The sequence below is a fragment of the Lagopus leucura genome, unplaced genomic scaffold (genome assembly GCF_019238085.1).
Source record: "Lagopus leucura isolate 7727_CA_CO unplaced genomic scaffold, USGS_WTPT01 Super-Scaffold_100004, whole genome shotgun sequence".
In the NCBI taxonomy this organism is placed as follows: domain Eukaryota; kingdom Metazoa; phylum Chordata; class Aves; order Galliformes; family Phasianidae; genus Lagopus; species Lagopus leucura.
In genome coordinates this window covers 39,322,827-39,336,006 of record NW_024962264.1, presented here as the reverse complement: position 1 = coordinate 39,336,006, position 13,180 = coordinate 39,322,827, and the positions used below count along the sequence as shown (strand labels likewise).

The 13,180-nt window shown below is 42.3% G+C and overlaps 1 protein-coding gene and 1 long non-coding RNA gene across 9 annotated transcripts in view; one reads left to right on the top strand and one right to left on the bottom strand.

Moving 5' to 3' along the window:
• LOC122179643 overlaps positions 1-10,404 on the top strand; it is a 57,962-nt gene extending 47,558 nt beyond the window's left edge. For 2 of the 4 annotated variants that reach the window (XR_006178777.1, XR_006178779.1), the window contains exons 12-13: positions 2,643-2,808; positions 6,646-6,970. This is a non-coding gene — a long non-coding RNA (uncharacterized LOC122179643). Of the gene's footprint in view, positions 1-2,642; positions 2,809-6,645; positions 6,971-9,349 lie in introns of those variants that run through there. The other 2 variants (XR_006178780.1, XR_006178778.1) reach the window with 2 other exon arrangements.
• Positions 1-11,884, bottom strand: part of RAP1GDS1 (Rap1 GTPase-GDP dissociation stimulator 1) — an 86,364-nt gene extending 74,480 nt beyond the window's left edge. For 2 of the 5 annotated variants that reach the window (XM_042870574.1, XM_042870575.1), the window contains exon 1: positions 11,798-11,879. Coding sequence is in view for 2 of the 5 variants with exons in the window: in XM_042870577.1 (XP_042726511.1) it covers positions 11,798-11,801 (4 nt within the window). In the remaining 3 variants the exon portion in view is untranslated. Of the gene's footprint in view, positions 1-11,797 lie in introns of all 5 variants that reach the window. The other 3 variants (XM_042870577.1, XM_042870578.1, XM_042870576.1) reach the window with 3 other exon arrangements.
• Between the last annotated feature and the right edge of the window lie 1,296 nt (positions 11,885-13,180).

The following is a 13,180-nucleotide window of genomic DNA, read 5'->3' as shown; positions in this document are numbered from 1 at the left end:
TTCTTGGAAAAAAAAAGAAATATATATATATATTTATATAACTTAAAATGTGAAAAACAATTTAGAATGTGGCTGTTTAAAAAAAAAAGCAAAATCTGTGAGGAGTTATACATGAGTATACATGACACAAATACACAAAGGGAACATGCCTACTACAGTGGCAATTCTGTGAACTGTTTACTAGTAGAACTACAAAAATGTATTAACACTATTGAAATTTTGCAGCGTGTTAATTGTTAGGAGTTGATGTGAATATAATGAAATAATTATGAAAATGCCCATAAGCCTTAATTCTTGAGGTAACTAAAGAGTTGTGGATGCACACAGGCCTTCAGGCCTGACAATTCTGCTATTAATTCTAACAATCATTATGGCATTTGCACATTGATACCTCTCTTAATGATACATTGCCACACTGAAAAATACATTTTGGGAGCAAGCATTGTCATAAGTATTGAATCAATATCTCTTTTGAACACTATATATTTCATTTCTTAGGCTATTTGTTTGCCTTCATACTTCAGAGTTCATGATAGAACTCAACTAAGCAGTTGTTGCTTATTTCCTGTGTCCCTATGTGGGTCAAAAGCAGCCTTCTACAATCCGTTCACTTGTAAGTCTTGCAGGAGAATCTGTTTTAATGAATTAGTGTTTATAAATCCCTCTGAAGAGGAATCTTTTAATGCTAGAGCCCAGGACTGTTAATTTCACCCATGGCCAGTGCATCTACCTTTTCCCTCAAATGAATGGGAGGTCAGATTTCTTCAGACCTGTGTCTGATCCCATGATGCACTGAAGTGACTGCAGCCTTCTGAGAATGCAACTCCTAATTCTCTGGTGCCACAAATTCTTCAGCACACTGAACATCTGCAGCTTTTTTTGGCTTCCACAGTTGTGAGTGATGGCAGCCCCCAAAACTCTATGCAGACCTTTAACCATTAATTCTACTAAACCAGGACAAGAATCTAAAAACGAGATTTCTTTAAGGCATCTCAGGTATGAAGGCACTATGGACATCATTTTATTACCCATCACTTTATTGTCCATTATCCTATGGTTGTTTATGCTCAAGTAGGACACAAAAGCTACATTTTAGGCCCAGTTACCATTTAAATCAAATTTGCAGCAACTTTATGCATAATACAGGGTAATGGAACTAAGGCCATAATCTGACTACACGGAGGCTTCAGCGGCAAAGCTTGTTTCAACGGATTACCTTTTCTAAATGCTCTGCAACCAGGTCAGTTAAAGCACTGCAAGGCAATACCATTTAAATCTACAACATGCACTTAAAAATGTTATTTGATAGTTTGCTGTATTACGTTTAAAGATGACATGTCTCAGCACAGGAAAAAAAAAAAAGCTTTATTTTCATTAAATTAATGCAATTTTAGAAGTTCTGCATTGAACATGCAGACCTTTCACATCAGAGCAACCAGACTTCTTTGCCTGATGGCTTTACATTACCCGTAGGTTGTATTAGATGAAGCAGCAGAAACATCTCTAATGTAAAGATTCAAATGATATGCTGACTTTGGGGACAAATTAGTTCCATAGGTACGGAGTGGAATAATACTAAACTGACATAAACAAGCAGAATTTGCCTTTTATACTTAGACTTGCATCCTTAAGATATTAAAAATGAACACTGAAGTTCAACACATGCTTTGTGATCAAAGAGTAAGAGTGGTACAAGAGTGGTACAAAAGTGGTACTGTTATATGAATACAATAATCACCTATTCTGAATGTTCTCTGCAAGTCCAACCACCAAATGTTTAAACAAAAATTGCTGCTGTATTTTCATTCTGAACTGTTGGCCAAAATCAGAAGGGGCCTCTTTTGACACAGTGGCTGCTTTTGCAAGAAGGAGTCTGGGGAGAAATAATGAGGAAATATCAGGAGGGTGCTTGCAAGATTTCCCAAATTTTCAATTTTGATATCTGATATTTGATCTAAAAGTTAAATCTCTGCAACCCCAAATGCAGTCCAAACTTAATCTGCATCCAGGCTCCTCAGCGTATTTCTGATTGTAAGAAATGTATTTCCGATAACAGTGAAAATAATAATAATAATAATAATAATAGTCTCATCCACTTATTTTTAAGATACAAAAAGTGTCCAACAGAAAAGGCCGTTTCTCAAACAACCTGCCAAACTTCAGTCATTTTGTAAAATGTGCCTATTAATCAGCTTTCAGAAAAAGTTCTCTATGTACAGCCAAAGTTCTGTTTTGTTGATGACCATTTCTGATTTTAGAAAAGCAAGCAGTTTAAAAGTTGCTGAAGTGTGCTGGCTTCTGACTGACACCTTGTTTGTTGTGATGCCTGAGTGCAGTGAACTGTTCAGAATCTGAGTATGCTAAAAGTAATCCAGAAGCTCACATCTGTTGCTTTTTATCACAAGAGCTCTCTAGTATCAGAAAGACAACCTCATAAACGTTTTGAAAAAGAAAACTACAACAAAAAGCAAAACAAAACAGGCCTCCCTTGCTAACATAAAGTGCTTTATTTTCTAGGGCATTTTTTCCCCCAGTCATCTGTTTTGAACTGGGTACAGGCACAGAACTCAAATTTTACATTCACAGAAGAACTCTTTCAGAGACTGTACAAGAAATCTGAAATTCTACCTTATTCTTAACAGTCAGAAACAGAAACTGTGATGCGTTCACTCCCCTTGTAAAAGGAGAAGTTATAGCCTTCATAAAGATAAACAAGCACTTCAGATCATTTCTGGGATGATGATGCATTCTGAAGAAGTGCACTGAATTGTTTTTTGTTCCTCCTACAGCATTCTTGCCTGTGAAACAGTAAGTATCCACATTCTAATGTGGCATTAGAAGCATAATGTGTATAAGTCTTAGAGAGAGAGATTTCTAACATATTCTGGGAATATCAGAAAATACCAAAAGACACTATCTAATGGCTGCAAAATGCATTTCTGAAACATATTTATTCTTTTTTCCTATGCTGCTACAAGATAGAACTTTATGTATATTAATAGCTTACGACATCGTGCTTACGATCCCTTTTACAGGATGATGTTCTAATGTTATCCTCATGTTAAATTGGTTTCTTCTTTAAAATAACAAATTACTATAAGCTCTACGATTCCATCAGTTTTTAAGAAAAAAAGATTTCAACAGATCTTCTTTTTCAGCACAGAATATGGCGCTTCCATCATTTCTTCATGTTATAAACCAGCATAGTGCCGTACTTACCAATAAAAGACATTTGAACAGTGCTTCTCAAAATTAGCCCAATGTCTAATATTTCCATCCTCCCAACTGCATAAGTTGGAGAGCCAATATTTCTAAGTGTATTTCTATGGAACATGATATTTTGCACAGTTTCACCCAGACCCTATAGTTTGAGGCCCATTATAGCTGAGTCAGAAAAGCAGGATCCTGGTGACTTCAGTGGTACTCAGTGTGGGCTTTGTGTGGGTACAAGAATGCCGTATAAATAGCATTTACATGAGTAGGGCCCAATCCTGGGCTGTTTCTTTCCTACAAGATACATTCTTTCATGCAGTCTTGCTCATTGTATGTTAGGCGAAACTAAAAACTGATTTTATATTAGTTTTAACTAGCAGATATTTACGAAAATAAAAACCAAAAACCTTCTGCTTTTGAAAATTAGAAAGTGGAACAGCAGTTTTTCGATTGTTTCTCTAACAAAGATAGTGGAATGGGTACGAAGGAAGAAGCTGTCAGATAATTAATAAGGACAGAACCAGAAGAAGAGAGAGTGGGAGATGGGAGGAAAGACAGAAGAGAACAGACAACTGGAGGAGGCAAGAGAAGGAAGACGTTACAGAAAACTGGGCAATGAAATAAGGGGCTTAGCAAAGGACTAAAGGAATAGAATGGCTGTGGAAGAGAGTGGGAAGAGTAAGAAATGATTCTTAGGTTAAAAAAAAAAAGAAATGACTTGAAGAAAATGAGGACATTATAGCATCAGTTAGAGAAATGTAGTTTTTGCCTGGAAATTGCGCACCATTTTGGGCACTGCTGCATGTAAACTTAATGATTAGTACCTCTGATTTAACTGAAGTACTTATCCTGCTGTAAACAGATGATGGAATTTGTACTGCAATTGTTTAAAACAACATCACCACTAAATAACTGAATTTCCTTGACTTCTGTCAGCCATTCTTTATGGGTATATTGCATATCTTGCTCTCAAACTCCATAATTTCTCTGCTTTCATCCAAATTTCATGTGGCGGGAGCCAGTACGTCTGTATCACCCTCTGAGGAGATCCAGGAACAAAGGCTCAACAGGTTTTGCAGGGTGAGATCAAATATGTTTGTATATAAAGCCTATTAAATGTATTTCTAAATTCATTTAATCATAGCAGATGTTTTTACAGTGAATGCCTTTGTGGGCCAATTTTCTGTTGTAGTTTGCTTTCTTTTCTGCTTCCCCCCCCCCTGCTGCCCCCAGTAGAACTATAGCCTGGCCCTAAAATTGATTCAGTGCATAAAGATAGGAGAGGTGGGAGTGAAAGGAAGAAGCATCATGGCTACTTGTTACTTAAGAAAGACGTGGGGGCAAGCGTGAAATATCCCCAAAACGACTCATTGCTTTGGTGCTCCTCCTGATGATCATGTTAATTCCCTGAATTTCCTCTTAAAATTCTCAGAAAGGGGTATGCCTGAAGAAGGGGTCACAACTTTGAAGATGCTATTTCTACATACACTAGGCTCAGAAGACTGACTTCAGTCAGTTCCTCCAGAGGCCCAGCAGGTATAAGTTAAACATTCTGTGGACAGGGAAAATTTGGATAAGAAAGATGTGTACACTCCTGCTTTGGTTTTAAAGCCTTTTTCTCTTTGCATGCTTTGTTCCTGCTGTCAAGATAAAACAGCATTTTGATTTAAGGAAATCGTTCCAGAGCCTTCATGCAGCACAAGGAGCTATTTGGCAGTGCTGAACTCAGTTTTGCCTGCAGGGCACTGGGTGTTGCAAATTGAGATCATCTTGGGTTTCTCAACAAAGAAAGGATACAGGCATGAACTCAGGGAAGGGAGCAGAAGTGCTACTAGCCCTGAAATAGTGACATGTGCTTGTAAGGTTGCTTCTAAGGCTAGAAATGCTGATTGTCATGTCATGAGACTGGTACAACACCAAAGACAGGAAACCTTTCTAAATATGCTCTCAAGAGCAGTTCCTGGCTGGCAGACAGCAGGCTGCACTCAGCACCGTGCTCACCTCAGCCAAACGCTCCACTGAACCTGCAGACCACAGGCCTTGCAGCTGCTCCTCTTTGATGTCTGGTTGTATTTATGCTCAAGCAGGAAAAATTTTAAGTTTCCAGCTACAAAACACTGACACAGTGTTAATCCACACAATACAAAGCAGTTCTAGTTCCTAGTCTGGATACAGTTACGGGCAAATGGGAGTTTGTAACTTGCTGTTTATGAGAGAGTTTTCTTTTCCGCCCCCCTCCTTCCTTTAAGATACGATGAGGGAAGTATTAATCCTTCATGTTACACATGGGGTTATTTTTGGACTGGCATACAGTAGAGAGAAAGGCATTCACTGAAAGGTGAAGAATTCCATAAGAAGAGGTTTTTAACTGTAGGTTTTGTGTCCCGATGCTCCCACAGTAATGTACCAGGAGAGCCGTAGAAACAGAGGAAGCTAACAATGGGCACAGAACTCCTCAAGTATCAACAAAGGCCTGTTGTTCCCTACAGCTTTTGGCAGCCCCAGCAAATTTCTCCAAAGCTCTGTTCAATCCTCATCATGCTGTACATCCTGCCATTAAGCTGATCTCTTCCATGAGCCTGGGCCTTCTTATTCAGTCTCCATCTCTCTCACTCACTTTTCTCTCTTTCCAGTCTTACTCCCCCGGAATATTTGCAAAAGTGAAGGAGATAGGGCTGAAAGATAGGCTGCTTATTCACCACGTGACTTTGAACACCTGCTTAACTGCACTTAATCAGATATTGACACGGCTTGCCGAATCCAAATCAACTGACAGGAAATGTAAACAAAAAAATTAATGCAAAAATTAACAAACAAATCTGGCAGATTTCTTCCAAATGATCACGACTGTCAGGCTGGCAAGTATCAGAGGCCAAAACCAACTGATGAATGTATGCAACTGTGATTAACTATAATGAATCTCACAGAGCTATCACTCACACAAGGAATTATTCGGTGTTTTAACAAAAGCTCAGAACCGACCCATGCCTCACACATTCCCATAATACATAATTAGAAAGCAGTAAGTTTGTTAAGAGATTTGAAATATGAGGAAAATAGCACTAAGTATTAAAAGGGATCAAGTAAAATATTTCCTTTCCAAAAGAGTGGGTTTTTCTCCTCATTTTTGAATGTGTGAATGTAATCTTTGTAGTAGGTTTGTCTCACCTAGAGATGCAAAGCTTGAAATGCCCTCATTTTATTCATTTTAGGTTGCAAATTTTAACACAATTTCATATAGACATCTACTTTTTCCTCTATTTAAACATGTTTTGAATTCCAGCTGCAACAGACACACACACACAGATGTTTATTTCCTGATATATCTTTTCAAATTCTCCTAAGAAATATCTGAAAGAGTTTCAAATAAGGGACGTTTCTGAGACATGTATTTAAGCAAATAGTTAATGTGAACTGTGTCTTTATTTGCAGGTCTCAAAGAATCCTTCGCTAAACCCCATCCTCCACCTGAAAGTAAGTGAATGGCAGTTATTTGGTTTATAGATTTGCCAAATTCTACTGGGTGTCTGCTGAGCCTGTAATCTTCTTGAACTACAGCTTAAGAGTGGGCTGAGATCACCAGGGTTTCTGCACAACTTCAAAGCTCCCTAAAGCAGAACTGTGACTCTCAGACTGAACAAATGTCGCCAGGCTGTGTGCACAGCTTTGAAGCTCCTTGAACCAAAGCCATTTGTTTCGGAGAGTTTACAAATTCAGTTAGGCATATCTAGAGCACATGAAAATTCTAAAATGTATCAGCTATTTTTTGGAGTAAGTAGAACTTCAGTGATCAAAAATCTGTGTTGTTGTTGCTGTTGTTTTTACAATCATCTTACACTACCAAAACCAATTCCATCTGCTTGCTATCATTAAAATTTGTAAACAGAAACAAGTTTCTAGACTGTATTTAACAAGAAGAGGCCCTGTGAGATTATATGTAGCAGCTTCACTGCAAGGACAAAGTCCCTTCATTGGAAAAGTTCCTTGCCTAATTGACATTCAAACAGTCATTAAAAAATTTCACCAGTAGCTGGAGAAGGCACACAAGATTTTAATTTTCAGAAGTTTATACGTAGTTAATAATCAATTTTAATCTGGAAGTGAGATACTGTCTTAAACATAATGTGTACAACAGTGTAAAGACAGATGGAATATTTCTCGTTAACACAGAGACCTGGGTGGACTTGTCAGCAGGAGAAAGTGGGTTTTCTCTTACGTAAGTAATTAGGTCACCAATTAATGTCCGTAACACTCAAGCTGAATCCTGCAACAGAGTTAAGGACCATACCCAACCTCCTGGTCAGGTGCCACAGATGGAACATCAGAGCTTTCTCTCATGTCAAATGGTGACAACATTGTTCTGTCCTTTATTGAACAAATGTTAGTTTATGTTAATGACATATTTACTTCTCTTTTACATATTCATAAATAATTAAGTTCTCAGAACTTCCAGAAATAGATCAGCTTTACTTAAGGAAGGCTGAGAATTATAATGAATCTTCTCAAGGATTATCAGCTGCAGCCAAAATGAATTACAAAGAAAGGGTAAAAATGCTGATTTTATCTATATCTTTCATACCCTGGCAATTGTATCAAATGGGGAGTTGGGAGTGGATCAGGAAGAGAGCTCCTAATTTTCTTCTGACATTTCTGTTTTCTGTTGTTCCGTTCATTCATTCCTTACCCCATCTTTCCTTTGCTTCTAGTACTTCTCTCCCTCCACACATTTCCTTTAAGGGATTTTTGTTCTTTCTATTCTTGTCTTGGTAGCTTTCTCATTTCCATTATCAGTGCTTTGTTTCCTTCAGTTTTCATCTGTTCTTTTGCCCTTTCTCTTCCCAGTTTTATTTTGACTACACAGCTACCACTGCATATTACATTCTTAAGAAACACACTTTTGAATCAAGCCTTTAACCTAAAGCAGGAGACAAAATTGATTGGCTTTCATCTTATGTAATAACAAAAGATCACAAACTTCGGCCTGAAAATAGGAACATTATTTGTTATGGTAGAGCAGTCAGAACTAATTTAACCTCTCTGGATGCTTCAGAGGGACACTCTGAGGAACTTTATTCGAGGAAGAAACAGAGCCATATCCTAAAATCAGTTTCTTCTGCCTTTGTGTTTTCAGGACAAGGTTTTTGCCAAATGCAATCTTGTCTTTGGCTATAATACATCTCACTCATTCTGACTTAAACAGGTGTATTGCTGCTGGGTACAACTAATATGCTAGCAATATATGAAGTCCCACTGTATTTGCAAAAGCTTTAAAATAATTAAAAATTAGCTTTTTTGTGCAATAAATATATCACTTTTATAAGCAATCTATGAAGGTGACTCACATCTCTTACAAGATCTCTTACAAGCAGAATTGTTTTCAAGGAGGACAACTTTTTCATTCCTCTCATATGTGAAGCTATTGATTACTCACAAAAACCACACAGGCTTATTCCCATTTTCCCAAAAGTGATATTGCACACAGCCATGCCTGAATATTCACTCCCTTCTGCCATCTTCACTGAGTGAACCAATATCATGAATACAGACAGTGGCTTGTGACATTCTGATCTGGAGTTCACAGCCACCAGGCTGGCCACAAAGCTTGACAACTGTGGTAATTCTGTATGGAAACTAGGAGCGGAAATACAGTGCCCTGGGAGGAGAGGGGCAACGTAAGCCTTTGTTCTGACAATTGTAACTAAATGCACAATAGCCATTTACATTATAGCCTGTGTATCTCCTGCATCTCATCACCATGATATTAGTGCTAGGTATTGCTAAGAGAATCTAAGAAGTTCCCCGACCTCCTTGTGCAACTGGCAGGTTGCTCTCACGGTTTGTTGCCCAGCTAAGTGCTGAGGAACATGTTAAGCTTCATCAGAATAGAGGCCACCTTCCATTTCTTGCTAACACAACGGGTGCTTTGAAATGCAAGAATGGTCTTCATGAGATTTCACTGCTACTGATCGTAACATCTCTATTTCAATCTGCAACTGATATATACCATAAAAATAACTTTGTGTGTAACCCGTATTTCTGTTCAGTATATGAACTCTCACGAATTATGTTTCTCCATCTTTTGGGGCCAGTGCATTAGTGTTGAGTGGTCAATGCATATCACTGATTTATCTTACAGATTCGTGTTTGTGGAATGACTGCTGCCTGAAAACAGTAAAACCTGCCTGGCCACAAGGAGTTCATGACAGAGCATGCAGGCTGTGGTTTTGGAGGTTAAAAGATGAAAACTGACCAGAGAAAGGGGCTATTCATCAGGAAATGGAGGCATGACATCAGCAACTGAAAAGTAAAAACCTGAAATTGTTCTTATAAAAATAGAAGCATAGCACACGTTGTCTCAAGTACTCAGAGTTTTGCTACTAGGAGCACTTCAGCAACTTGTCTCGCAAAGCTAAGAAATGAACGTTGTTGAAACTGTGCCATTCTGTGTACGTGACTTCAAAAACTACATAAGTACGAGCAACAAAAGTGACAATTTTGAGAAGAACCGATATTTATGAGAAGAAGCCACAGTCCTCCAGGAGGAAATGACTGCCATGAGAATGACTTCAGAGGAATACACACTTGGGGCTGAAGTGGCAGCAGAGATTTCTATACAGCAAAGAGAATGCAGATCCATATATACACAAATATTTTTAGTGGCAGAAATCTTTTGACTGGCATTAAAATATGCTTACTTGGCTTTCCATTTTATATCACCAGTATACAGATCAGCTAATACTAAGCCAGCATTTTTGAACACAGAATAGAGCTCACATTTAACTGTAAGGCATCACCGCACTCTGCTACAAATGCCTATTTGTTGAGCATGATTTATGGAATGTAGTGCAAGCCATAGGAAGAACAAATTAAACACTGCAAATATTCATTCTCACTTCAATTCTAAGGATTTGCAGCTGTTATGTGACACAGTACCAAAAAGAATGCTATAAGCAGAATGGGGGAAGCTATCGCATTGACTGTATGAGCTAGAACATAGATCTTGAACAGCAGAAGGCATAGTTAGCTGCTAGCCAAGGTGAAACCGATTTCATTCTTTGCTCTTTGGAGCAACAAGAGCTGCTGCAGAGGCTGTAGTTTGCCTGGATTCTTATTAAGGGCAAGAGGGCCAGGCCCCAATATGCGAAGGAGTGGGCACAAGTAACCTCTGATCAGTTACAGACGGGCAGTGACAGATTCTAGAGAAAAATTCAGTCTTCCTGAAAACATTTTAATGACTCTTACTTATATAGCAAGCTGGAGCAGATTCTCAAGCTGTTTTCAAACTTGTCTGCAGCTGAGACGTAGTCTCATCTAAAACAGTGCTGCATTAATTCTGCATCAGCTTTTCTGAAGAGGTTTAGCTAACACTGTGAAGTTTTTTTTTGGGGGGGAGACAAAGTAGAATTGGTCACATCTGTACTTTGACCAGAATACTCAGATTACCAGCCTGACTTTGTGAATAGAGACAGGAAATACATTCTCACTAAATCCTGGTATCTCCATGCACGAAAAGAGGCCTTTGCTACACTGTTAAGAGTTGTTCCTTATTCTGAGCAAGCCTGACAGCTCTCCTCCATGCCTGACCCCTGGCAGCTTCAATTTGCAACTGTTCTCCAGGAGTTCTCCATCACTTTAAAGGAGGCAAACAAGTATCTATCCCATTCCACGACCAGGAAAACTGAGGCACTGCAAGTGCTTCTTCCTATAGAAACTTCTAGTCGAAAAGGAAAGATGTGCGTGATCTGCAAAAAGAAACTAAACAGTGCAGCACCTGAGGCTGCAGGAAGTGCTGATGTCAAAGCCCCGAACCGAAGTCAGGCCCCTTGCCCAATGTGCAAAGCACACATCCCCTCGCCCCGGGGATCCATGGCCCAGAGTGCAGTGCCACACAGGCCGGCGGAGCCACCCCTGCCCCAGCGCCTACACTGCAGCCAGCTGTGTGGGGAACCTGATGGTGGCTGCTGGGCGCCGTACTGTGCGTGCAAAGAGGAGGAGGTGGGGAAGCGAGGAGAAACCCAGCGAGCGCTCTGTGAAAGCAGTGAAACGCTGTGCTCCCTGGGTTCACACGGGATTCGCTGGAAGCTCCATCCAAGTGGCGACCGGTGCGAAACTACTTAATTTACAACATTAAGAGACGGGGGGGGAAAAAAAAAAAAAGAAAAAAAAAGGCAGAGGTAACATGGCTGCATTCGGAGGCACGAGTAACGCTCTTCCTCGCAGCCGGAGCGACACGAAGATCCTTACGTCTTTCTCCAACAGCGGACAGGGACCGCAGCATAACCTTCCCAAAGCGTTACCCCGACTGCCTTCGTCACGCCGGCCGCGATCGGCGAGAGGTCCCGGGGCCGCCTTACGTAACTCCGTGCCCCGAGCCGCCCTCAGCACACGGGCAGGCGGCTCCTCACGCCCTCCGCGTGCGGATCGGGGCGGCCCGGCCTGCGCGGAGCCGAGCTGCCGCGGAAACTTTGCGCCACGGGGACCGCGCGCTCCGAGCCCCGCAGCCGGCGGGGAAGTTGCACCGAGCTCGGGCGGCGGCCTCTGGGGGCGGAGGGGCGGCAGCAGGGGCTGCGCAGAGGGGACTCACCCATGGTGGTGGCGCCGCGGCGGCCTCCTCCTCCTCCTTCCCCTGCTCCCGGAGCCGCCGCCGCCTCTCGGGGAGGCGCGGGAGAGCCGTGCGCGGAGCGGAGCGGGGCGAGCGCGGCAACGGCGCGGAGGCTGCGTGCGGCTCGGCTATGAGTCAGGGTAGCACATCCGGGCAAGGCCGCCTGGGAGACACCCCGCCCGCCCGGCGGCACCCTGCCGCGCCGCTGCCGCCGCCGGGGAGGGGCGGGCAGGCACGGAGAAGGCGGTGCGGGGCCGGCCCGGCCCGGCCGCGGGAGGGGCGGGGAAGGAGGGAGACGAGGGCGGTGCCGGCGGGGGTTGCGGCGGTCCCGCGCCGCCTTTGTTAGCGGGGCTGAGGGGTGGCGGTATGGAGGATGGGGTTGTTGGCGAGCTCCTCGGGCTCTGTCTGGCGGCCCTTTGCGCGAAAGGAGAGCTGAGCCGGGGGGCGAGCGTTGTGAGATGGGCCCCGTGAGCTCAGATCAGCGGAGGAAGGGCAAATTGCCATTGCCTTAAGCCGTGCGTTCTGCTGAAGCGATGCTGGGAACTGCGCGGCCGAAAGCGAAAGGCTTCTGCCCGCGGTTGTTGTGTGCGGAGGACATTTTTAACAAGAAAATGAATCTCTGTATTCCCCCTTCCTCTCTGCCCTGGGATGTTCAGTTTTTGTAGCACAGCAAGCAGTCGCGAACGCTTTGCTTTGACAGTCCTCGCGTTGTATCGCTTTCATAGGGAGTCTTTGTGTTAACAATGTGGAAACATTCTGAGCGTCTTCGCTTTCTTCAGTTCTTTCCTTATTCACAGTTTTACTCGAGTAAATGCCACGGTGTGGTTGGACAGAGTAGGACGAAAGAGTCAAAGTCTTGTTGCTCCATAGGCATGGGCAGCGGGTACAGCAAGGATGAGCGAGGAGAAAAAAGGAGCTGCAGCTGAGTCAGCCCCGCGGTGCACGAGTGGCAGCCGGCAGCTTCCGAGGGGTCCTCCATGGGAAAGGGCTTGGAAGCTTTTGTACCTGAGAAGGGGCAGCAAAGAATCAGCAAAGGGACAGGCAAAGAATCATTTGCCGTCCCTTCTGTGCAGCACAAGAGGAATGCTCTCATTTGTCCTGTGTAGCCGTGCGATTCACCACGTCTTTGCTTCTGACATCAGCCGCGTTTTGCAGCTGACTTCAGTGGGCTTAACCACTGTCCCTTGGTGCAGAACTTGATCCTGAAGATACTTAGCTTTATGCTCAGTTGATGTTGAAAATGACCGTGTTTTTACTATGGTTATACAACTGAAAGGCTTCATTGCATTGAGACTGCAGAAAACTCGTTCAAAGCAGAACACGTTTGTGCTTTGCCTGCAGAGTTTGCCTAATTCAATCTCTAAT